General features: G+C 41.2%; 1 protein-coding gene across 1 annotated transcript in view; it reads left to right on the top strand.

Moving 5' to 3' along the window:
- TSNARE1 (t-SNARE domain containing 1) overlaps window positions 1-24,407 on the top strand; it is a 522,750-nt gene that overhangs the window by 173,222 nt on the left and 325,121 nt on the right. The window contains exons 4-5 of the mRNA XM_030446428.1: window positions 14,868-14,945; window positions 22,964-23,033. Of these exons, the coding sequence (XP_030302288.1) occupies window positions 14,868-14,945; window positions 22,964-23,033 (148 nt within the window). The remainder of the gene's footprint in view (window positions 1-14,867; window positions 14,946-22,963; window positions 23,034-24,407) is intronic.

Here is a 24,407-nt window from a genome sequence, read left to right as displayed (position 1 = left end):
CCTGATAGATTTTGCTCAAGGAGGGAGGTGGTTGGATAGTGCAACCCATCTCAAGTCTTCCTGAGCTGCTGCACGAGCTCTGCGTGGCTGCTGCTGACTTTACAAGTGGTGTGGTGAAGATTTGTTCAAGTAAGAGGGAGAGGAAATAAAGGGAAGAAAGGAAAAGGCAGTCCAGCATCTCCATCAGACACCCAAGAGAGGTCCTGATTGAGTGGCTCCTGTTGTCCAGTTCAAACCCCTCACCCCAGCCACACTGGGCATGGGCTCCAGCTGCTTGTACACAACTATTTAATGCTGGGTGATGCACATGTGGGACAGGGGACTTTGTCAGCAGCCCTGTTTTTTTCTGCTGAAACATGGGATTTTTTTATTATAGACCTGACATCAAGGAAAATCCAGAGGGCCATTGCTGGCAGCACTCTGAGGTGTTCAGATTTACCCTTAGGAATGTGGCACATTAAAGGCAACATGGGGAAGGATTTCTTTATCCTCAGCTGCAGCAGCCTGTCCTGGAAAGAGTGTCAGAAAATTATTTTTCAGCACTTTGCAAGGATGTTTGAAGAGAGGCTGCAAAGGGAAGGGGGACATAAAGGAGTTTAAAATGGTGTTTGGTTTACCAACAGAATGACTGCTGCAACCCTAAAATGAATGTCTGCTTTGGGATTCTTTGAGATTTCTCTAAAAGAGCTAAAGGATTGGCTCCTGGGGTGGTTGTGCATCTCCTGGAGTTTTTCCCTTGGAGGAAAAACCTTCCAGATGTATTTTGTTTGTCACCACTTTGCTGAGTCTTGTATGTACATTTCTCTCTGCATGAGTAGTGGTGCTGCTACTCAGTGGGGTGAAGTAAATAATTGATTTTTATTAAGGTTTACCTTAAAAACTGTTTTGAACATATCAGGAAATGGGAAAAAACAGGAAAGAATTGTTGCACTAACCAAAATATTTGGAATGAAATTTTTGTTTTCTAGTTTCTGTGTTCTTTTGGGGGGTTACATCTAGGCAAATTTTGAGAACCCCCAATATTTTGGTTCAAAATGTCCAAACCTTTCCCTCTGAAAGCCTGCAGCAGGTTGCTTCAACTGTGATAAAAGGAGGAAGAAAAAACACCTTTCAGCTGAAACCAGCTTACTGAGTTTGTCATTTGTTTCTATCGACCTAAACCAGAATGCTTTAGCTAATAAACCAGTTGTCTAAAAAATTTAATTCAGCTTTTTCTTCATCAGTTTCCTGTCACTTCCACTTTCTCCTGCTCACCAGTACTGCAGTGCCCTGGCTATATTTTTGTTTTCTAAGCAAACACTTCAACCCATGTCTCAGTTTTATTTTGGAAGAAAGGGAGAAAGTCTGTGTTCAAGTACATAATAGAGTCTTTTCGATTAAGATGAAGAGCAAAATCTGGTCTGCAGATATTTAATAAGTCATGCAGAGAATGAGAAAGAGACTGAATTTCTGCTGAATTAAATAGCAAAAGGCCAGTTTTTGTCTTGCAACTGAATTACTGATGGGCACTTTAGGGCTGAGCCTCAGTTCATGGCACATAGAATCATAGAATCATAGAATTAGCTGGGTTGGAAGGGACCTCAGAGATCATCTAGTCCAACCCTTGACCCACCGGAGCAGTTGCTAGACCATGGCACTGAGTGCCACATCCAGTCTTTTTTTAAATGTCTCCAGGGACGGAGAATCTACCACCTCACCAGGCAGTCCATTCCATAGCCTAATCACCCTCTCTGTGAAGAAATTCTTTCTAATATCTAACCTAAACCTCCCCTGGCACAACTTAAGACTGTGTCCTCTTGTCTTGTTGAAGGTCGTCTGTGAAAAGAGTCCAGTTCCCACCTCGCTACAGCCTCCTTTCAGGGAGTTGTAGACAGCAATGAGGTCTCCCCTGAGCCTCCTCTTCTTCAGGCTGAACAGCCCCAGCTCTCTCAGCCTCTCCTCATAGGGCCTGTGCTCGAGTCCCTTCACCAGCCTGGTTGCCCTGCTTTGGACCTGTTCCAGGACCTCTACATCCTTCTTAAACTGAGGGGCCCAGAACTGGACACAGTACTCGAGGTGTGGCCTAACCAGCGCTGAGTACAGGGGAAGAATCACCTCCCTGGACCTGCTGGTGACGCTGTTTCTGATACATGCCACTGTTCTACTGACAGAGGCTTTGTTGTTGTTGATGTTGTTTGGTTTGGTTGTTTTTTTAATGCAAGCTTAGGTATAAAATTCATTGTCAAAATCACATTACAAGTGGAGTAACTGCATCTCTTCTGTAGCTTTACAGAAACTTCTAAGGAATCTCCCTTCTTTTTATTTTATTTTTTAGCACTGCCATGGTCTTTGTTGTGAGTGGGTTGCCTTGTATTTTAACAAGTCCATGAGATTACACCTGGAATGATCTTTGGTGAGGCAAAATATTATACTCTATTCAACAAAGAGCAATCAGATGGTATTCCCATCATGAAGTCCCTCCCCAGCTTTCCTGTAGCCCCTTAAGGTACGGGAAGGGGCTCTATGGTCTTCTCAACTCAGCAACCCCAACTTTCTCAGCTGTCTTCATAGGAGTGGTCCTCCAGCCCTTTGATCTTCTTCATGTCCTGGAGTGGCTACAATTCCTCTGTTCTGAAGTTCAGGTGCTCACTTCTGATCCTTCTTCAGGGTCTTTATCCCACTTTTCCAGCAGAGCTCTCATGTACATTCTGTCCTGTCCTCCTTCAACTCTTCTCTGTCATCATTGCTATTAGATTCATGACTCAGCCCAACCCTGAAACCCTTCTGGTACAGTGGTAGAAAGGATAATCTGATGAATTATGCATATATCTGCTGGGATCACGTATCCACATTAATTTTTATTAGTAACCTTTCATCCAATATGTTCTGGGGATCTTTTTTTGAAATCAAGTTTACATTTCAGGATTTTGTTTCTCGAATCCATGATTTACAAGAAATGAAAAAAAACCAAACCAAAACTGACTTACCTGAAAGTTTTCAACTGGAAAGCCATGGTAAGATTCTGTTCCTAAAGGTTTCTCCTTCATTTGTATGGCTGATTTTTCTGATACCACTTCTTTGCATCACATTATCTTAATCACAAAAAAAAAAAAAAATAAAAATAGTCTCCATTTTGTCATTTATAGCCTGAATCTTTTAAAAGATATTTTCTAAGGAAATTAGCACTGAGTGCATTAATAAGACCAGAAGAGAGATTGATTAAGAGCTGGTTTAAAAATAAAGTGTTTTGTAATTTAGAGCACTAATAAATCTTTAGATAATGACAAAAATATTTGGGTTCTTCGTCTTTTTTATCGGCTGTTTTCACGTTAAATTTCCAACATCTTAAGCAGTGAGTGCAAGACTAATTCTTTCCACTTAGATTTTTCAGTTTATTCCTTTACATTTTCACATCTTGTTGGTGCTGGTGTCTGTGTTTGCATTAGCACAGCACTGCAGATTATCCTGGGAATATAGCAATGCAAACAAAAACCTGCTTTCACTCTGGTTTTATTTATTTATACCCATACCACATCATCATTTAAAAAATAAAAAAAATTAAAAAAAACAAAACAAACAAAATTAAACTATCAAACATCTTAAGTAGCCATTAAAGTAATAATAATTGCATATCCTTTTAAAAATATAGGCAGGCACTGCCTTAATACTTGCTTCTGTTAAACTTTGCAGCATGAAGCAAGGATGATTAGAGTTTCTATCTTACAAAGCAGGAAGCAATGGGATTTCAAGGGAAATTTTGCAAATGAATTGGTATTTTCCAGTACATTGCTTAGTTTCAATCAAAAATGAATTGTCTTCTTAACTCACTCCTAATCCACCACCAGTGAAAAAAAAAAATAAATTACTCAAAGTGCCTTTTTTTTTATTTAAAACCTCCTTAACTGCATCTCTCTAATACACCAAGAATCACTCAGAACCTTTTAAAGTTTGCCTCCCCGGCGCTTAAAAATAGAGGAAAACTCATTAATTTTAGAACTGTCCAACCAAAGCCAAAATTCCACACTCTGCCAGAATTAGCAGCTTCTTAATCCGCTGTACAATTTCACTCTACTTTTATTCTTCATAAAATTTTAAGTCTGTTTTGCAGTTAACTCTCCTTGATTCTCCTGTTTGGACAAAATCACCTCTCCAAATAGGATTGTCTATGGTGAGGGTCTTTATCAGTCTCTTTTAAGTTTATAGACATATATTTAAATCTTCTTTCTATCTTTTTGGTTTTTTACCTTAATAATTTTATACAGATTTGAGCAGATGAAACAGGACTGAGAACCCAACCAACTCATTTCCCATGGGCTGCCAAGTTCACCTGACCTTCAAATCACCGTTAGCCATCATGCTACCACCATGAAGTGATGTTTGGCTTTTTTTAATTCTAGTAACAATCTCATGAGACCAACATTTCCTGCTAGTAATTCAACAGAAGCTGCTGGTTTTCTTCCTGTAAAAATTAGAAGGCACTGTGGGTTTTGGTTTTCTGGGTTTTGGGGTTTTTTTTTGCTTAGTTGGTTGATTTTAACATTTATTTTTTTCACTGCTGCCTAAAAATATGTATAGGGTAAGAACAGATTGTTCTAGCAGCAATATGGTTTAATGCAGATGTAGAGAGTATCAGGTTTGACACTAAACTGTAATATGCTTCTGGAAAAGATCTGATGTATTTCTGGTGTGAAAATGTAGTAAAGTTTGTTGGTTGGGACTTTTTGGTTGAGTTTTTTGGGTATTTCCCTTTCTCTAATGTTGTTTCTATAGCATGACAGAATTATTTTGGTTGGAAAACACTTCTAAGATCATTGACTCCAACTGTTAACCTGGGACTGCCAAGTCCACCACTAAACCTTGTTCTTGAGCACCACATCTACACATCTGATGCTGTCTGGGATGTCTTTGCTCTCTGTCAAGATTATGTGTTGAATCTCTCCAGGCTTTTGGTCACAGCTTTGCCTTTCAGTCATGAAGCAGACCTTCAGAGCTGGAGCAATATTCATTTTTTTTTTATCTGCATGGAATTTCATGGTGCTGACCAAGGAGGACACCAATCCACTTGGCCAAGAGTCAATGCCCAGTGGGTACCGAATGAATGTCTGGGTCTCAGGGCTTGTTCTAGAGACAACTTCTTCTCTTGGTGGACTCCTTGGCTCTCTCTCTTGCTTGCCTTCATACTGTATATGTGGGACTGGGGAGGCTGCTTTGGTTGATTACTGCTATGAGACTGGTGGAGAACCAGCTGTGCACTTAGTGGCTTACTGCTTTCTTCAGCAGTCACTTAATAGCATATATGCAAAAGAAAGTAACAAAAAACCCCCAAAACATCTTAACTAGGAATAATGCAAACCATATCTGATTGAATCTTATGGGAGGAATTCATGGGAATTTCCCTGTGAAGCCAGGCTGAGCAAGTTTGGGTTGTTCAGCCTGGAGAAGAGGAGGTTCTGAGATGACCTTAAAGCAACCTTCCAATATCTGAAGGGGCTACAAGAAAGCTGGGGGAGGGCTTTGGCACAAGTGTGTAGTAGGAGGATAAGGGGAGATGGTTTAAAACTTGAAGAGAGCAGATTTAGGTTGGACATGAGGAAGAAGTTCTTTCCTGTGAGGGTGGTGAGAGCCTGGAACAGGTTGCCCAAGGAAGTTTTGGCTTCCTCATCCCTGGAAGTATTCCAGGACAGGTTGGATGGGGCTTGGATCAACCTGGGCTGGTGGGAGGTGTCCCTGCCCATGCAGGGGGGTTGGAAATAGATGATCTTTAAGGTCCCTTTCAACCTAAACCACTCTATGATTCCGTGATTCTGTGATCTTGCTTTCTCTGTAAAAAAAAGAAAGAAATGAGTGTTTCCTTTTCTCCATGAAATGCTTCTGGGGGCTATGCAGATTTTAATTTTGCTGGCTGAGGACTGGGTCTTTTGTTTGGACTTGCAGGACGTGGTTTACCTCATAATTTACCATCAAGAAGGATGGGACTGTGGCAGAGCAGCCCATGGTAGAATGATTTATCCAAGGAACTCGGTTAAAAAAAATGTCTCTGGCTGATTTTAAATGGGGTGCCCAGATTATGTGCAGCCCCTTTCTTCATGGAGGAGAAGTTAGTGTCTTAATTCAGTAACTTTTAATTTCTGAGGCTGAGTTTCACTGCAAATTAGTGCTCATTATTTACTTTCTCTTGATTTTTCTCTTGTGAGGTTGCTTGTCCAAGCCTGGGCTGTCCCTTGTGTTGCCTCCTGTGCCACCAGAGCTCAAACACTTGCCAAGCTGCAAAGTTTTGATCCCACTGCCTTAGATGTCACCTACATGGGACCCTTTTTTGCTGACTAGCCTCTCTCTTTGGCTTCTCAGGTTTGTCTTGGTGTAGGCTCTGTATTTATTACTCCTTTCATATATTTGTTTTGTGTATCTATTTATAGATGAAAGATGCCTACTTCATCTTCTTCCACCTCTTCATTTTTACTCCAGTTGTGGCAAATCTAAAATACAGACAGGATTTTATCATTTTGCTCCAGGGCAAATCTCTTACTCCTGGGTCAGCAGCTAGAAATTAATCTTTTCTCCCTTGACTTTGATTTCCCAGTGCCAGAGGCACATGGCTCTTGTTGTGGATCATAGTCTTAAAAAAAAAAAATAAAAAGGATTACTCTCTTGCATAACATAGGTCAAAGCTGTGAGAAGTCTGCAAGAGGGGAAATAAAGCCTTGCAAGGGGTCCTGGAGAAGGAATAAGATGTTTCATGGGTGAGATGTGTCAATTTTAGCTGGGTTGTGAAGGGGTTAAGCTGCAGGGCTTGAGTGCAGGTGAAGCTTGTTGTACCTAATCCTAACTGGTAGAGGTAAACTGAGGATTTAGGGTCCCTTCCTGCACTTTGTTCCTTGGAGGAGTTTAGGTACAAGTCCACTGCCTGCTGGAAGCTTTTTCAGCCAAGGATGATGTTATAACTTCAGTTAAAACTTTCCAAGGAGCAAAGATGCAGATGGAAGAAATATATGAGTGTCTCTTACACAGCACAGACTTTGCTCTCAGTGGTGCATTGGGGATAAGTACATTGCAGTTCTGAGATGTTGAGCTGCTCTACTACAGCCTGTTAAGTACTGTAAGTAAAAAGATTGAATGCGTGTCCTGTTTTTCCTCTTTTCCCTCTGACTTGAAGTTCCTGTGATTATTGCTGCTTTTTTTTTCTGCAACTTTCCAGTTACTTCAGGTTTCCTTACCAAGTTTGGGCAGGCAATTGACTTCACCTGGCTGCAGAAAAGCCATTAGGATCTTCAAATTAGTGTGAAATAATGAATAGGCAAGGAAGATTAACATGGGGAACATGGGCAGTTCTCATTAACATTAAGTGAAAGGATGTTTCTGGAGATACTTTACCATACAGGCTGTCCTGGACCTATCAAGCCATTACCCTTGGATGTTAATTATATCCAGATCACTAGAGACAAGACCCTATAAGCCTGCTCAGGCTTTGCATTTGACTTGTCTTGAAGAGGAGCCAAAAGACATTTCTGCTTGCCAGCTCACTCAGATTTCTCCTTCATATGCTACAATCACTGCTAGGGGTAGGTGGAGCTAATGACTGGTGGTCAAGAATCATCTGGTCCAAACCTTCTAATATTATTTTTATATGAGATATCTCAGCACCCCATCAAGCTGAAACTTAAAATATTCCAAAATGGGGCCAACTACCACTTCCTCTGCAAGACCATTTCAATGTCTGACTGTCCTCATTTTGCTCCAAGCATTGACATCACATCCTTCCACTGCCTGTCTCCAGTAGACAAAGGTGAATTAAAGATCAGAATTGCTCTGAAACATGGAAATCAACTCATTAGGAGTCTCTATAGGAATAATGGTTACAAAAATTTTGTGTAGGGCCTTTATGGATGCTTTAAGAGTCTCAACAGCTCTTTGCCTAAGTGATCCCAACTCTTTAGTCTTAATCCAAGGGTTTAGCTAGACCAATGTTATTGCAGAAAGAAAAACAAAGTACTGAATGATCTGCCACCACATTTAAGGCATTTCAGGTGCATGATTCAAAACTCTTACAGGAGACTTTTACCTTTGAAGTGCTGTGTAAAAGAGCCTGTCTCAATGGGCAGAAGAATAAAGAACTGGTCCCCAAACATGACTCCAAGCTGGATGTCAGAGGAGAGTACAGAGATGCCCCAGTGACATCATGAAATAAAATTCGTCACTTAATAATGACACAAACTATTATCCAATTATCCTGAGATGAGTGGTTAATGTATGAAATTACAGCACTGTTGGATGCTTACCCTGTGTGCTGCCATGTGTTTATTCTTTAGTTTCAAGTCAAATAGTGCAGCTATTGCAGATGAGTGAGAAGTCTTTGAGTTGAAGATTTTGCCTCAGGATAAAATAAAGGAATTATTTAAGAACTGAAAGGTATTGTAAATTTATGAACAATCATGATTCTGTGAAAAAGGGTTGTAACAAGATGGGTGTTGGTCTCTTCTCCAAAGCAGTGAGTGATAGGACAGGAGGAAACGGCCTCAAGTTGTGCCAGGGGAGATCTAGATTTGTAGAGAGACATTGTCAACCAGGTGCCTTGAATTGCCAAAGAGTGGGTGTGAGTCCACCTGTGCCTGATTAGGACAGGCCCCTATTGGGCATGAGCAAGGCCAGGGGGCCAATAAAGGTGGGACACACACCCACAAAGGGAAACTCAGCTCACTCTGGTGCGAGGCATGGAGAGGCAAGAAAGGAGCAAGAAAGGCTCTTCCTGCTATACTTCTACCCTGGAAGCGCTGTGTGGTGGCTGGAGTCCTGGAAGAGACCAGCAGGTCGTCGAGCTTCAGGAGCAAGAATGGCTCCTCCCACTACATAGATTGGATTTAGGAAAAAAATTTTCCCTGAAAGAGTTACCAGGCACTAGAACAGGCTGCCCAGGGCAGTGGTGGTATCCCTGGAGGTATTTAAAAGATGTGTAGGTTTGGTGCTTAGGGAGATGGATTAGCGGTGGACTTGGCAGTGTTAAATTTATGGTTGGAGCAACTATCCATCTTAAGGATCTCTTCCATCCAGAATGATTCTCTGCTTTTTTAAAAAAAATTTTTTTTTTGGTGTTTTTTCAAAGTGCTAGGGGACAACAGAGAGATCAGGTTGCCACCATCAGGTTTTGTACCAGAAATGTGTGAGATGATGTTGCATGTCTGGATTTAAACCTTGTGCAGTCTCACTGATTTTTTTGTTTTTTTTTTTTTTTTTTCCTGGAGGAAACAATTTCTGGGCTAAACAACACCAAGAATAACTCCTGAGTTTATCTTGGCAATACTGAGCTGAGCAGCCAGCTACCAATAAAACATGGCTTGTTGCCTCACTCTCTTTTATTTACTAGTGGACAGGCTCCTTTCAAGGTTTATTTTGCAGCACTTTTACTGGGATGAAAAGATTGAAGGGGTCAACAGCAGGGAGCAGAAGCTGCTGGAAAGTGACTCTTTGGCTTTGGTGACTTTTCCTTCTTTCTTTCTCTATTCTTCCTTAATGCACTGTCAGAATCATTAGACAAGGAATATCTGGTGCTGTGATGGGTTTGTGTTTGGTGGAGTTTCTGGTAGCAAGGAAGGGGCTCCTCAGGGGTAGCTTCTGTAAGTAGCTTTTGAAAGCTCTCCTGTTCCAAAATGTCCAGCCCCACCTCAGGCCATCAGTAAACAACAGATGGGTGCCTCTGAGATTAAGAAGAAATGGGAAACACCTGGTGATTAAGAGCCTGAGCAGAGGAGAGGGGGAGGAGGAGGAGAAAGAGAGCAACACCTGAGGAGAGCAATGTCAGAGCAAAAGATAGACCAGGGCTGGTGAGGAAGGAGGGGGAAAAGTTTGGAGAAGTTTTCCTTGAAGAGAGACCATGGTTGGTGAGGAAGGAGAGGGAGAGGTGTGCCCTGAAGAGAGACCATGGTTGGTGAGGAAGAAGTTTGCCCTGAAGAGAGATTTTTCTCTACATCCCTTGCTGAGATGGCAGACTGTCCCCTGCAACCCATGGAGGATAAGGGTGTTGCAGACCCTGGAAGATCAAGGAGATGTTGTGGGCTTCCTGCCCATGAAGGATCCTGTTGGAGCAGTTGTGGACCTGCATCCTGTGGGAGATCCTGGAGGAGATATGGATCTCTGCAGTTGTAGAGGGGACAATTCCCAAAGTAGTCCATGGCTCTATGGGCTGCCTATGCTGGGACAGTTTTTTCCTTAGGGATTGTGCCTAGTGGGAGGGACTCACGTTGGAGGGATTCATGAAGGACTTTCTTCTATGGGAGGGACCCCGTGTTGGAGTAGGGAAAGTGAGGAATTCTTCTCCCTAAAGAGGAAGGAGCAGCAGAAAATGACCTGTGACATCCGACTGTAAGCCCCACTCCCTGTTCCCTCTGTGCTGCTGGTGAGGAGGAGGTAAAGATGCCAAGAACAAAGTAATTTGTACTTGTCAAGAAGGGAGGGGTGGGGGAAAAGATCTGGTTTGTGTTTTCTTTTTGTCCTGTTTTGATTTGATTAATGATAAGTTAGAGGGATTTTTTTTTCTCCCCTCCACATTGAGTCTGTTTTGCCCATGGCTGTAACTGGTGAGTGAAAACCCCTTTATTGTTGTTTGGATCCACCAGGTTCTTGGTGGATTTCCTCCTCACCAACCCAAAATATTTGGAGTGAGCAGCTACATGGTTCTTTGTTACCAGCCAGGCTCCAACCAGGACAGGTTGCAACTATTTCTCTTGTGAAGGAAAGGGCTTTCTGGTGCAATAAATAAAATAAGCACATGAACAATAACAAAAATAAAATAAAAATAATAATCAAAAAAAGCATTTTCAGGAGTACAGCAAGATGGTTTTTGAGGCAGTGGCTCTATCTCAAGCTGCACATCTCAGTAAGATCCCATTAGCCACTGAGGTCTCCTACTGCAGTTGGACAAAGTGCACCTAAACACTCTTTGCTTTGGTAGAAAGTGTGGTTAAAAGCCCACCCTTTCCATTTGCACCCACCTGTAGCTTTTCAAGCAAAAGAAAGAGGAATTAAGAAGCAGTAGGAAAATATCCACACTGATTGCTGCTGCTTTAGCAAGTGCATTAAATATAATAGAACATCAATAGTCTGAAGAGAAGGTTGAGCTGATAGCAGAGGAAAGAGTGGTTGTCAGGTCTCCTGCCAAGAGGATTCTACTAGAAAACAAATGGGAAAAGAATTAATGGAAGCTGTAAAAATATGTTTGAAAATATCCCCTTAACAAAGCAAAGAAGAAACAATTTGTAACATATTGAAAGGAGCTGTAATACACCCACCACAAACCAACCCTTCACAGCTTTTGGGACCCATCATGGAAGTAAAAGTCCCCTTTTTCCCATCTGTGACCCTGAACTCTGTTAGAATTTTGGGGGATGCAGAATACTGAGTATTGACAACCTCGTGCTCCTTCTTGGGGAATTGTAATATTTTAGCACTCGCTTTCTGTAGTCAAAGATGTTTAATTTTTTATTATACACAAATGTACTTCACATTCAATTTCTTTTGCAGTCTTGGGATGTCTTCACTTAGCTTGACAGTACAGATGCATTTTTGCTTTGCTTTCTGATGCTGTTTTTAAATTGTTTTGCTTGTCTGCTTGAACTGATGAATTCTCCATGAATAGTTACAACATCTCTGCTTGATGTGTGAAAGCTTGAAATTGAAGAAATTAAAACAATCTCCTTGTTACTATTTTATTTTTTCTTTTCTAAAAGAAAAACAAAAAAATAAACCAGAACTGGCAGCATACTGTAATATGAAATAAGAAGTCTAAGGGCAGGGAAATTGCAAGACAGATTCAGTGCAGTTTTCTCAGAAAAGCCATTCTCTGAGCATTGGTTTTCAAAGTAATTGTTTGAAATTTCTGGCCAGAGGTTGCATCTGCCTTTTTTATTTATCTGGTTTTTTCTATTTAATATGCACTTGTTTGAAGCTGTATGTTAGATATTTATAGATTGAGATTTCAGGCCTTCAAGGAGGATGAAGACATCTCACAGGCTTCTTGCATTTGCTTAAAGTAAATATGCTAAGCCTTAAAAGATTAAGTATTTCCATGTCTACAGAGTAGGACCCTCACAAATTGTCCTGGTGTGTTTTGCTTCTTTTACTTTTAGGGACATTAGATACAGGGGGAGCAAACTGGTCTCCCCAGGATAGCTCAGGGAAGTTTGGGTAAATCCCACTCTCCCAAATTAGCACCTGAATTCCTGGGTACTTTTTAACTTAATGGACCAACATGAATATGTGATGTTGATTGATGTTTTTTTATCATGGTGTTGCAAGGACTCAGAAATGTACTCATGCACAGTCTGTGTGATGAAATTGAGGGTCCTTCTGCTTTTTCCAACATTTGGGATAGTTCACCTTTGCATTTGGGGTTCATTTTCACATTTTAAATGACTCCCCATAGGTTGGATACTGTGAATCTGCAGCTGTCCCCAAAAGGGAACACATAGAATCCTGCAGTCCATGTTATTTGGGAGGTCTAATGCAATGCTTTCCTTACTGGATGCTCATCACAGACTCATAAAATTGTTTGGGTTGGAAGGGACCTTAAAGATCATCCAGTTCCAACCTCCCTGTCAGGGGACACCTCCCACTAGACCAGGTTTCTCCAAGCTGCATCCAACCTGGCCTTCCACACTTCCAGGGCTGGGACATCCACAGCTTCTCTTGGCATCCTGTTTCAGTATCTCATCACCCTCCCAGCAAAGAATTTTTCCCTTATATCTCATCTCAATTTCCCCTCCCTCAGCTTGAAACCATCCCCCCTCATCCTATCACTAAACTCCCTTGTAAAAAGTCTTTCCCTATCCCCTAACTGGGCACAGAACTGATAACTGAGGACTTGAAGAAATTTTTAACCCTGGCTTGACTCCGTCATGGTTCAGCTGAGGCTTCCTTCAGCCAAGTGTTTAAGTGGATATGGACTCAGCTGGGTCAAGCTAAAAAAACTGCTGAGGCAAAATCAGTTTTTCATAAAATATGTGGAGCATTCTTCTCAGCCTGTACAATTTGAAATTTAGCCAAGCTGAAGCCATATCCTGAGAATGTTTTGGCACGAATAAAAAACCTCCCCCAAAACTGGGATCAGCAGTCTGTAAAGATCTAAAGGTCCTACCCTATGCTGCTGTTTTGTCAGTGACTTAATGTAAGGTAGATCTTGTTAGCAGCAAGTGAAAATTCTGGGGCATGGGTAAGCCCAAGCTAATTTCTTGTTTTATATAGCCTCATATATAAAGCAAAGGAAAGGAGTGTCTGGGAAAGCTGATTTAGGAGGAAATGCAGGGAGAGAAGAGTGGGAAAATCTCTAGCAATGAGCCCTTGTGCATTTAGATTAAACACCACTTAATGCCCCAGATTTGTCTCAACCTGACAAACTGATCCAGGAATTTATTTACAGCTGGTGCAGGGCTGAATCGTCTCACGTGAGTGCTGCTGCAGGAGAGATGTGAGAGAAGCAGCAGAAAATCCCCTGATTGCATTTCTTGGGTGTCAAGCTTGTCCTTAAGCACTGGGAGATGCATCCTCAGGACCAGCCTAAGAAATGCATCAAGCAGGCTTCTCGTTCTGTTCAGTATTCAGGATTTTTGCCTTGCTCCATCACTGACTTTCTGCTTTTCCGAATGGAAGTTGGGCATGTGGTGTTTAAAGAGCTCAGGGAAATATGGTTCAGGAATGCAGGGTATGTCATCATTGCAGTCTGCTGACTTAGAAATATGAATTGTAGCTCCTGTTCAAGTTTCAGTAATGCTTCAGCTCAGAGAAGCAGCTTGTGAATAGCAGGGGCTGCTGGAATGAGCTGGATTGTGTTGGATGGACAAGCCCTGTGATGCTTATGGACTTGACCAAAATTTCAAGTGTAACAGCTTCTGGGAAACCTGCAAAGGTCACTCATGTGGGTGGCAGAATAGGGCTAAACTGTGGGAAAATCTGCTGGAAAGCTGGTGACAAAGACTTAGATGTGAGTGTTTCTCAGATGACAATTACCAGTCAAAACCCAAACTCCTCTTTAAAGATTATTTCAATGCCGTATCCTTTCTCTGTAATAGAGTACAGCCCAGCTTTGTGTTTTTTCTCTGAGGATGATGAAGCTCTGGAGGTGCTCAGGATGGTTTCAGAGAGCTGAAAGCTGTTAAAAAAAAAAAAATAATCCACCACCAAACACAAAAACACCCCACCAACAACCCCCCAGACATGCAAACCTTTACTTCAGCATTCTCCTTGTAGGGCAGACTTGGGAATGATGTGGAAAGAAGTGGTCTGGGTGGTGGCAATAGCATTTCCTGGTGCTTACTTACAGACCCTTGCAGTTGGGCTATGAGGGGGACACAGGAGAAAGAATGGCTTCTCTTGGGGGCTGGAAAATGGATGTGGAAAACCTGTCTGTGCTCCCATCCCCAGCCTGTACCAAAAGTTTTGAGCTCACAGAGCACTTATGCTCTGCTCACTGCTTCTTCCCTATTTCTGAAGGCAGGAACTGCTTCTGTGACCTCCTGCTTTGCCAAGTGATGGTTAACCATCCTGCTGTGTTAGTGGTTTCTCATTTATTCATTGATCTGACATTCCCACCAGATAAATGAGCAGAAATAATTTATAACCCAATTCCTACTAGTGCTGTCTTGAGCCACGTGGGCTTTATCCACCATGTTGTGGCTGCATCTTTATTGTCCTGATGGTGCTGGAGTGGGGCTTTACCTGCCCAGGTCAAGTTGGGTGATCAGACACTGTGTAAGGCTACATCAGGCCACCTACTTAGCCTAAATTTTGGCAGCAAGGAAGAACCTGCACAACCCTTCAAAGGATCAGCCTGGGGGAGTGAGTTCCTTTCAGGGTGCTCTGTAGTCTCCAGTATTAATATATCTTCTCCCTTTTTGTCTTCACAGCCACCCAGATTGATCCCAGTGAACTCCAGGAGCTTTTTCAGGAGACTTCAGCCAATGTCTTCCGAATTAACTCCAATGGTGGGTACAATATAAGTTTTCCTAATCAATAGTGTGCTGTCCTGCTGATGATTTGTGTCCATCTACATGGGGGATGGCAGCTCCTGTTGTCAGGGAGCAAATATTAATGCAGCTTTTCTGCTGCTGTGTCTCACGAGCACCAGCACATGTCCAAGACACAGTTCTTCATAAGGTGTAAAAATATTCCACCATATGTTCCATTAAACAGGCACAGATATATTCCACTCCTTGCTGAGACCACATCCTTTTCTATTTTTAGTTGTGTCATCTGTTGCAATGGAGAGTTAGAGCACAGAAAGGTGGAACAAGCCAGACTCATTTTCTAATGTGTTGCAGCACTATTGTGTTCAGAACCTGTCATATTTGCTTGGAAAACACCTCTCTACCTTATAAAAACACCAACACCAAAACTTACATCATTCTTCACTCTGTGGAGGATGCTGGTCCTGCTTGTGTCTATCTGGATTGTGGGGATGCAGAGTGCTTCTCTCCTTTGGAGATGTGCTCTGGCTCTTCAGTTTTGTTGGGTTGGACTGGAGGGATGTGTTTTGCAGATTAGATATAAATTAATGTTGCTGAATCAGAGCTAATATCATGGTATCCTGGTTCCAATATATACACTAGAGTCAGCCAAGGTTTGAAATTTATCAGGTACTGAATTTATGGTGGACCTTCAAGTTGCTTCTGAATCACTTGGGCAACTTCTCTGATCTGTTCTGAGTTTGTGGGGATTGGGTGACAGAGGGGCCTGGCCTACGTGTAAAGAAAGGGGCTTAATGCCTTCCAGTTTCTGTAATTATTTCCCCACATGTCCCAGGGATAAGATCCCAGTCCTTATAGGAAGAAAATCCTATATTTCCTATAGGAAATCCTTGCTAGAAGAATCGTATCATAGAATGCCAGGTTGGAAAGGAACCTCAGGGTTCATCTGATCCCACTTTTCTAGGTAGGAACATCATTTACATGCAGTGGCCTAGCAACTTGTCCAGCTGAGTCTTGTTAGTGTCCAGTGTTGGGAAATCCACCACTTCCCTGGGGAGATTATTCCAATGTCTGGCTGTTCTTACAGGGAAAAAAAAAATTCTGATGTCCAATTGGGATGGGAAGTAAAGAAGGCCAGGAAGGATGGGGAGTAAAGCCTCTCAAACATAGAGATCTTTTATTTGGAAGAATTATGAGAATTTCCATCTTCTAGGGACATTCAGGTCCTGTTTGTTCTAAGTTCCCAGGGGACTGGTAGGTTTGAGTTTATTTTGGACGATCATCACCTTGAGTTCAGGACTCCTGGAACCCCTCCCCAGGGACTCTGAGCTTCACTGCTTCTCTCTGCTATCCCAGAAGGTGAAGGCCTGAAAACAACATAGGTTCTAGGTAGGTATCATGAAGTTGTTGTAGTTATTCAGCTTTTTGTAAGAAAAATAATGATTAATGTTCCTCTTCATGCTTTGGGGTGGAATATCCCTGTGCAACAGGACAAATGGCTCCTGGCTGGCTACAAAGGTATTTTAAGCAATAAATCTGGGGGTACTGATCAACCAAAAGGGGAACGTGAATTAACAGAAACCCTGTTCTTGTCTTCAATTTCCTAATGGGAGACTGTGAAGAAGGTGGAGTCATAACCTCTCTGATGTGCAGAGTCGAGGTGAAAGGAATCTGAAACTTAGGATGTTCCAACTCAATATGAGGAAAAAGCTTCTGACCGTCGGGGTGCGCAACAAGTGCAGTGTGAGCCCATGGAGGCTGTGGTATCTCCATCCTTCAAGATACGCAGTGCTGTACAAGACCTTGGACATCTTGCTCTTATGTGGGCTTTCTCTGAGCAGACACTTTCATTAGAGACCTCCACAGATCCTCTCCAACCCCCATGAATCTGTGATTCTTGCTTGTCAGAATCTCAATTACTGCACATCCAAGATGATACCGAATGGGTCAAAAGCAAAACAGGAAACGTGCACCTCATGTTTGTTTATTCTTTTGTTATTCTTCAGAGGAGTAACTGACAGATGCTTTATACAAACACTTGCTTAAATGCATCTTATTCAGAGTTGTTTGGCCTTTTTTTTTTTTGGCAAACTACTTGTATACTACAAGTTCAACAACTTTCCTCACAGAGCAGAATCTGAGAAATTCAGGCATTGAAAGTCACCTTTAGGTTGACAGTTGTATTCATCTACTGGGATGCTGGAGAACAGTGGTGAGATTGATGTTGCTTGGGATGTGCTGCAGAAGATGGAGAAATCCATGGAATCAGAGAATGGTAGAAGTTGGAAGGGATCTCTGAGGGTCATCTTGTCCAATCCTCTTACTCAAGCAGGGCCACTTAGGGCTGGTTGCCCAGCACCATGTCCTGATGGTATCTTCATGTTTCTAAAGATGCCTCCAGGATCCTCAGGTCCTTTTTTTGTTTTTTTTTTAGCTTTTCCTTGAGAGAACTCCAATGCTGTCAGCTTGTGGTCACAGTGGCAGCTTGAACCTCCCAGCTGTGATCACTGATGTTTGGACACTTGGAAATACCTGTAGTAGCATCAATCTTGGTTGCTCCAGAACTAATAGATTTACCTTGACAATGGTAATAATGATGTAGTAGCACTTCTGCTACCAGACCAAGGGCTCAGTGTGAAGTTCTGTGATCTGTTTTCAGGTTTGTGTGCATTTTTAATACCCAAACTAGACAAGTTAGGGCTGAATTGATATTTATGCTGTAATCACAACTCCTGCTGTGAAGTTTTTCCTAAGAACCCCTTGAGATGAGTGGTGCATCTTTTTTAAAATGCCATGGTCCCATTTCTGGTTTTATTCTTTATTGGACTTGCATTAATCAAGTCAGATTTGGAGCAATTTCTGGTGGTCTTTGTGTCTCCTCATGAGATGCTACAGAGTGCCTGGTGATGTACTTTCTCTGAAGAGTTCCCTGTATTGAGTGCTCTGAGAAGCAGGTAATGACAGTACCTGCATTTAAAACTATTTTGCAGAATTGGAGAGGGTACAGAGAAGAGCTATGACAACTGTTTGAAGCCTGCAAATTAGGCTTCAAAACGCTTGCCATCTGAACTTCTGTTTGAGACATCTAGGGGGACTGGATCATGGTGCCTGTAACTACCTCAACGGGAGAAAGACATCAAATAGATAGCATGGGGCTCATTAATCTGACATTCACACACCCAATGAGATCAGGAGATTGGAGTCAAAGCTAAACAAATTCAGTCTTCCTGTACGAGGCTAACTAGCTGTTAGAACTACTTATTGAGGGGATGTGATGGGTCTGGCATTGCTTTGAAGCTCTAAATCAAGATTCAAATGTCTTTTATAAGATAGACTTCAGCCCAGCTACAGTCAGTTATCATGGACTAGGAGTGATGGGACGAAGTTTTATGGTAGGAAATCAGATTGGATCATCAGAATGGCTCTTTCTGGCCTTGAAAAATCTATGTATCTATAATATCTTTTGAAGTGCTTTTAAGCTGAAGAACTGCCCATAAAATACTTCACTAGCATTACTCTCTTCACCACCCATATTATTCTTTGGCTCTGCTAAAGTCAGTTTCATTCAGGTTGTGTGTGGATGCTTCATAGCCTTTTCCCCAAAAGTGAGTACAGCTTTTCAGAAGGATGCTGAGTGCAGTGCTAAGATTTGGCAGAGCCAATCCATCTTAGTAAAGAGCTTTGCAGGGTTATCAAATGGGAAAGGATGCCCATGATCCCTTCTGCCCTGTACAACTGGACCATATGGTCTCTTCAGGAAGCCCAGCAAGCTCCATCTCAGAGCTTGTAGTAGAAGTCAGTGGTGTTGTTTGTATACCCCCGTGCAAGCCACAGGGTAAGGAATGAGCAGATGCGTTGCAGCTGCTCACCAGATGATGGGTTGTGCTCCTGTTGTGTTGGGCAGAGCTTGCTGACCATTCTTCAAGGCTGCATAAATCCAGATATACTTTGGTTTGGAGACCAAACTGTACACCTGAAATGCCCTTCTTTCCCTTTGAGATGCTGAAGTGTTCAAGGGGAGATTGGGTGGGAATTGGAGCAACTTGGTTTAGTGAGATCTGTCCCTGCCCAAGCTAAATGGTCTTTAAGCTGCCTTCCAACCCAAACCATTCCATGATTCAGTGATTCTATGAAGGTGTCATGAGCTCGCCAAGCTACAGCTCTGTTTGAATTCCCAAAATATCAGGGTTTGGATAGCCTGATAATATAATAATATTTTTATTTATCTTTGGGGAACGATGATTTTTAATGAAACAGGAAGTCGACTTTGTACTGGGATTTTAAAGCATCATTGATTTTTATTGAGTAACACTATCCAAGTAATAAACATTGCATACTTTGTCCTTGTTTGATGCTGTTACTTTTCTTGTTGAAGTGTAAGGCTTTGGAAAGATTTTAATTCTTGGACCATTCAGGCCTTGATTCCTGACCAAGGGGTATCTTTGTAGCTCTGAGATGACCGTGGCTGATTTCACATATATGCCTCCTGCTCTGTTTTTGGTGATTTTTTTTTTTTTTTTTTTTTTTTTTTTGGCTCTGAAAATAGGTGCTCTCATCATGTGTTGAATAAAAAAATCTTAGGCAGGACAGTTGGTTCTGTTTATGTGTTACTGGGTCACTAATTGCCCAGGTCAGGAGCTTTTCTTTTATCCCAACTCTTATAAAAGTATCATTGGGTAGCAAGAGCTTTTTCCTGTTCTCTGCATCTCCTTTCTTTCTTACTAATTCTTTGGGTAGTGTCCCTCTTGAGCACAGGGAAATTTGTCTGATTGTGCTTTCACTTATGTGATTTTTATGGGGCTGTTGTTTAATTTATCATTCCTTTCAGGGAAAATACAAAAATGAAGCAACCAAAAAAAAATCCAACCAACCAACCAAAAAAACTCACCACAAAAAAAAAGCTGAAGTACTGTCTCAATTCATGTATTCCTGGCTTTTTTTTCCTACTTCTTTTTATGAAGGTCTTGCCTTTCTTTCAAAGCACAGCTTTTAGCCTCCTCTCAGAACATGCCATGTAAATACGTAAAATAATAACTAAAAGAATTGTTAAAGGAGTTGGTTTGGTGCTTCCTTTCTATAGTGCTGATCAGTGGAGAATATACTGGAGCAATCAGACCAGTTCTGGCCCACTGGAGAACCTAATGGGGTTCTAGAGGGCTCTAATGACTCTCTTCCCTCTCTCCTTCCTGTTACTTTCTCTTCAATGGATCCCCATGACAGGTTGGTGCTGTGTGCATTCCCATCACCTTCATCTTGGAGGCTGATTTTTCAGAATCCTTCAGGTGGGATAAAGTCTCCATTTTCATCTCAGGATGATTTTTTATTCCCCACTGATTTTAAAGATTGTAATGGTGTGGACAACTGGTGTCAAACCAACAGCAATTTTCTCTTCCAAATGTGTCTCATCTTGAAGGACTTGCATATAACTTTAAAAAAATAAGTGTACAAGGCTTTTAAAGTAAGATGCCTGTTGTAACACTGACTTCACTGCATCTCACCAGAACAGCTTGATGTGTGGCTCCTTTGGTTGAGTTACTCCTCACATAGCCAGAACTGCTAAATTGAGAGGGATTTTCCACATCTAGCACAGGAACTATGGAGATTTTGACAAAATGATTCTTGGCCAAGTCAAGTTAGATCTGTTCCAAAATAGCTCAGTCCCACTGAGATCCAGGAGACTCAAGTTAAAGTCTCAGTTCTGCTATTTCCCAGGTAAGAACCATATCAAGTGCCAACCTTTGACTCTTCCAGTGTATCTTGTCCTTTTGGGATATCTGACCCTTAAAGTAAGTCTGTTAATATTACACTCAAATTAAAATACTAGATAAAATTTTAAAATAGATTTAGGTTTAGAATAGAGACTGAAGCTGAGTCACTTTCTCACTTGACTGACAAGCACTTTTCTCTTGCATTCCTGTCTCAGATTCTTTTGTGTGGATGTGTGTTTTCCAAATTATGGATCAAATGCCAAAGCTTGTGGATTTGTCTCAGGGAGAAATGGCATGTATGTGAAGTTTGGAGCAGTGATGTACAACACAAGAACTGCTTCATATTCCATTCCTCTCCAAAGCAGGCAGTGGCAAAGGTCTTTACTCTTTTCCCAGAAAAGTGCCTGCGTAAAAGCTCCATTTTCCATCAAGTTTGAGTTCATTTACAGGAAGACACTGGCAGAGTACCTTTTACTTTCAATTGTCATGATTTTGTGGTTCAGATTGTAACAGTACCTGAGTGCTGTAGTTGGAGTTGCATGAATGATGTTAAAGTATTCCTTGAAATTCATTGTCTGTGGGAGTAGCGTTTTGCTACTTTGACTTGCAGGGCTGATGTTCCCAGAAGTGCTTTTAGATTATGCCAAATTTTGTCTTTGAAATGGATGGCATAGAGGTTGCATGGGAGATTGATTTGTTAGGATTGTTGAGGAGGGAAAAGAGGGAATTAAAATATCTGTGAGATCTCTGTGAAATATTAAAATATCTGTGAGATCTGTAGATCTTCTGTATCTAGAAGATCTAGATAGATCTTCTCTGTCTAGGAGACCAATGCTGGTCTTCTAGAGAATGGTTATTCATGACAACTCACAATTTAGTCTTCATAAAATCCTCTATCTACCAAAGAATAATAATTACTAGCTCAGTTGTAGATAAACCTTGAGGTTTTATGTTACTGAATCACACTAAAATTTGTTGTTGAGATTCATCAAGCAGGGTGAAAAAAATATGGTAGCATTCCAACATGTTTTGAATATTGTCCTTGTCCAGTTACTTTTTGATGCCATTTGGTGGCTTCTAGTTTCAAGTCAGGAAAGTCCAAAAGAGACAAGGGGATTTGGTCTGTCAGAGGAAATTTAATTAAGTGACCTCTTCAAATTTATATGCCAACTCCATGTTTGCAGTCATTAAAACAGGGGATTTCTTAATTTTCTGCAGAAATAATTGAGCTGTGTTTCTAATCTCTACTTTTTTCCTTCCTTAAATACTGAAGTGTGACTGCTAATGGGTTATGAGGTTTTACGGCTGGAAGCACCCTGAAAAAAAATCCCACATGTAAATTCTAAGAATGCAATTTATTTAACATCCTTCATTGTGGAAGATCTTGAAGTACTTTGCATATTTGATACCTTAAGTCCAAAAGTAGTGACCTGCTGGTAATGTCAGAGTGAATTTGAGACAGTGATTATTTAAGGGTGGAAAAAGGCAACAGTACTCCTAGATTTCTGCCCCTTTTTTATATATTCATACCCTCATCTTTCTTAAATCTGAAGTCACTATTGCCAAAAAACTGTTTCCAGCTGGAAGATTATTCTCTTCTCCTGATGAAAAAAACCCAAGAAGGTCTCTAGCTCAAACCCAGGAGTTGATCACAGCAAAGAACCCCATTTTACCTGAGCCAAACTCTAGAATAAAGATTTTGAGTTTTAAAGTCTTGAGCGATGATATAGAGGATATTAGAGAGAAAAACAGCATTCAGCCTCATAATTGCTGTTTAGAGCAATAAATATTTATTATGCAATTTCCTGCCTCTTTGTTGTGGATACATTTCCAGCTGGAGATACTCCATGTGAAGTTGTGTGACTTGTCAAGGTATGGACTTCCTCAGGAGGATAGGAAGTGGTTTGCTGCTCCCAAAAATGCTGCTTGCATCTCCTAGGAGAAAGCACGACTGCCTCCAGCCCTTGGAATTTCATGCAGCTGCTGATACATGAAGAGCTAGAAAGTTTTGGGCTGGGAGAGTCAGAGATCCATGCAAGATTCATGGGGTGGAGGTTTTCTTGCTGTTACAAGCAGTCATGCCCCATCATCTCATGGACCATGACGTGAATTCACCATTTCTACATCTAAAGGACCCAATTTATCCATTTTAATGGGCATTTCCAGATGTCCCTTTTGTCTCATGAGTTACCTACCCAAGCACTTCTTCATTGTGCTGTTTTAAAAGAAAGTAAATCAAAAGACAAACAAAAGAATGAAAATCTAATACTTTTTTTTCTCTGTAAAAGTGTGCTGATTCCTTATCTTTTCTTTCTCTGCTGTTGACAGTGACCTCTCTGGAAAGAAGCCTTCGTTCTCTGGGCACCTCAAATGATACTCAAGAGCTACAGGATGGCCTGTGAGTCTGCTTTGAATTGTTGCAGGTCTCTCCTTCTCCCAGCCTTTTCAGGTTTTCTCCTCATCTATCCTCACTCTTTCTTCTGTCTATTTTTTTATAGCTGGACACTTTTTTGTCAAGCTTGCTTCATTTTGTTCCTTTCTGTTGGTGATTAATGATGGTAGGGCATGTATTGATCCTATAAAGTTTGCCTTGTGCTGGTTTCAGGTGGCAAAGAATGATAGGGAGATAACAGAAAATGATGGTCGTCAGAGCAGGAGGGGTTGCTGTGGCTGTATATGTGTTGGTATTTTTTGTTGTGTGTTGTTTTTGTGCTTTTTAAATTTATTTTTAATTCAAAAGCAGCGTAAGATACTTGAGTAGTTTTTTAATTTTTTCCCCTCCTTCCTTTCCTCCCTATTTTGCCAAAGACCATGAATCCAAGAGAAAGAAAAGAATAAAAAAGAGAGAAAAAGGGATCAAAAATATATTTTCTAGGCAGCAAAGTATGTTGTGGTGTTGAAACTTGCATCAGAAGGCACTGAGAATATCAAACTCCAGTCACACTTGCAATAGATCCAATTCATTAAACTCTCTCCTCTAGATGCATGTATACAGAAACACGCACAGTTAGTTTTCATTGTGTGCATGCTAATTAGAGAATTAAAATGGCTTTTCCAAATGTAGCACAACTTATTAAAGCTACTTCCCTTACTGCAGCTTGCATGCAAAAATCAAGTACTTCAGATGTGGTGCTTATTTTGTGTCTGTGAATGCAGTTCCTGGTGAGATTCAGCTGTGAACAAAGGGGGGGGGATTGTTTTCTATTTCTTTATATTTGATTTATGCCCAGTAATTTGCCTGATGGACTTGACTGACCTTCTCAATGCAATGTAAACTCTCAGACTGGTTTGCAGTTTCTCTCCTCTCTCCAATCTGTTGCTTTCCTCAGTGCTTCAGATCTGCCCTGATTTGCATATGGTCTGTTTTGCAAACTTGAGAATTAAAAATAGTCATAGTAATAATAGTCAGAAGATTTGGAACTAAATTTAGGAAATCAGAGAGGATGTAAGAGTAAGAAGTCAGCCTGTGCAGATCGATGTAATGAAGACAGATGTTTACATGTACAAAATTATTTGCATAAGCCACTCTGGTAGCTGCTGGAGATCTTAACCCAGGAAAGCCTTTCTATCACACAGAGCAGCTATTGTGCTTGCATTCCAAAATTATTCTCTCTCTTTTTAATTAAAAAATCAATTCCTTGACTCTTCAGAGCACTTCATAGACATGGCTAGACAATTTTCTTCTTTCCTGAGCAGTTACATAAATAGATGCATAATGTGCTAATTGCAATAATTATTTCTGATCTCAGAATTATCATTAATTGTCCAGATA

Source organism: Calypte anna, chromosome 2 (assembly GCF_003957555.1).
Source record: "Calypte anna isolate BGI_N300 chromosome 2, bCalAnn1_v1.p, whole genome shotgun sequence".
Taxonomy (NCBI): domain Eukaryota; kingdom Metazoa; phylum Chordata; class Aves; order Apodiformes; family Trochilidae; genus Calypte; species Calypte anna.
The sequence above is the reverse complement of the archived record's forward strand: the minus strand, read 5'-3'. Positions and strand labels throughout refer to the sequence as shown.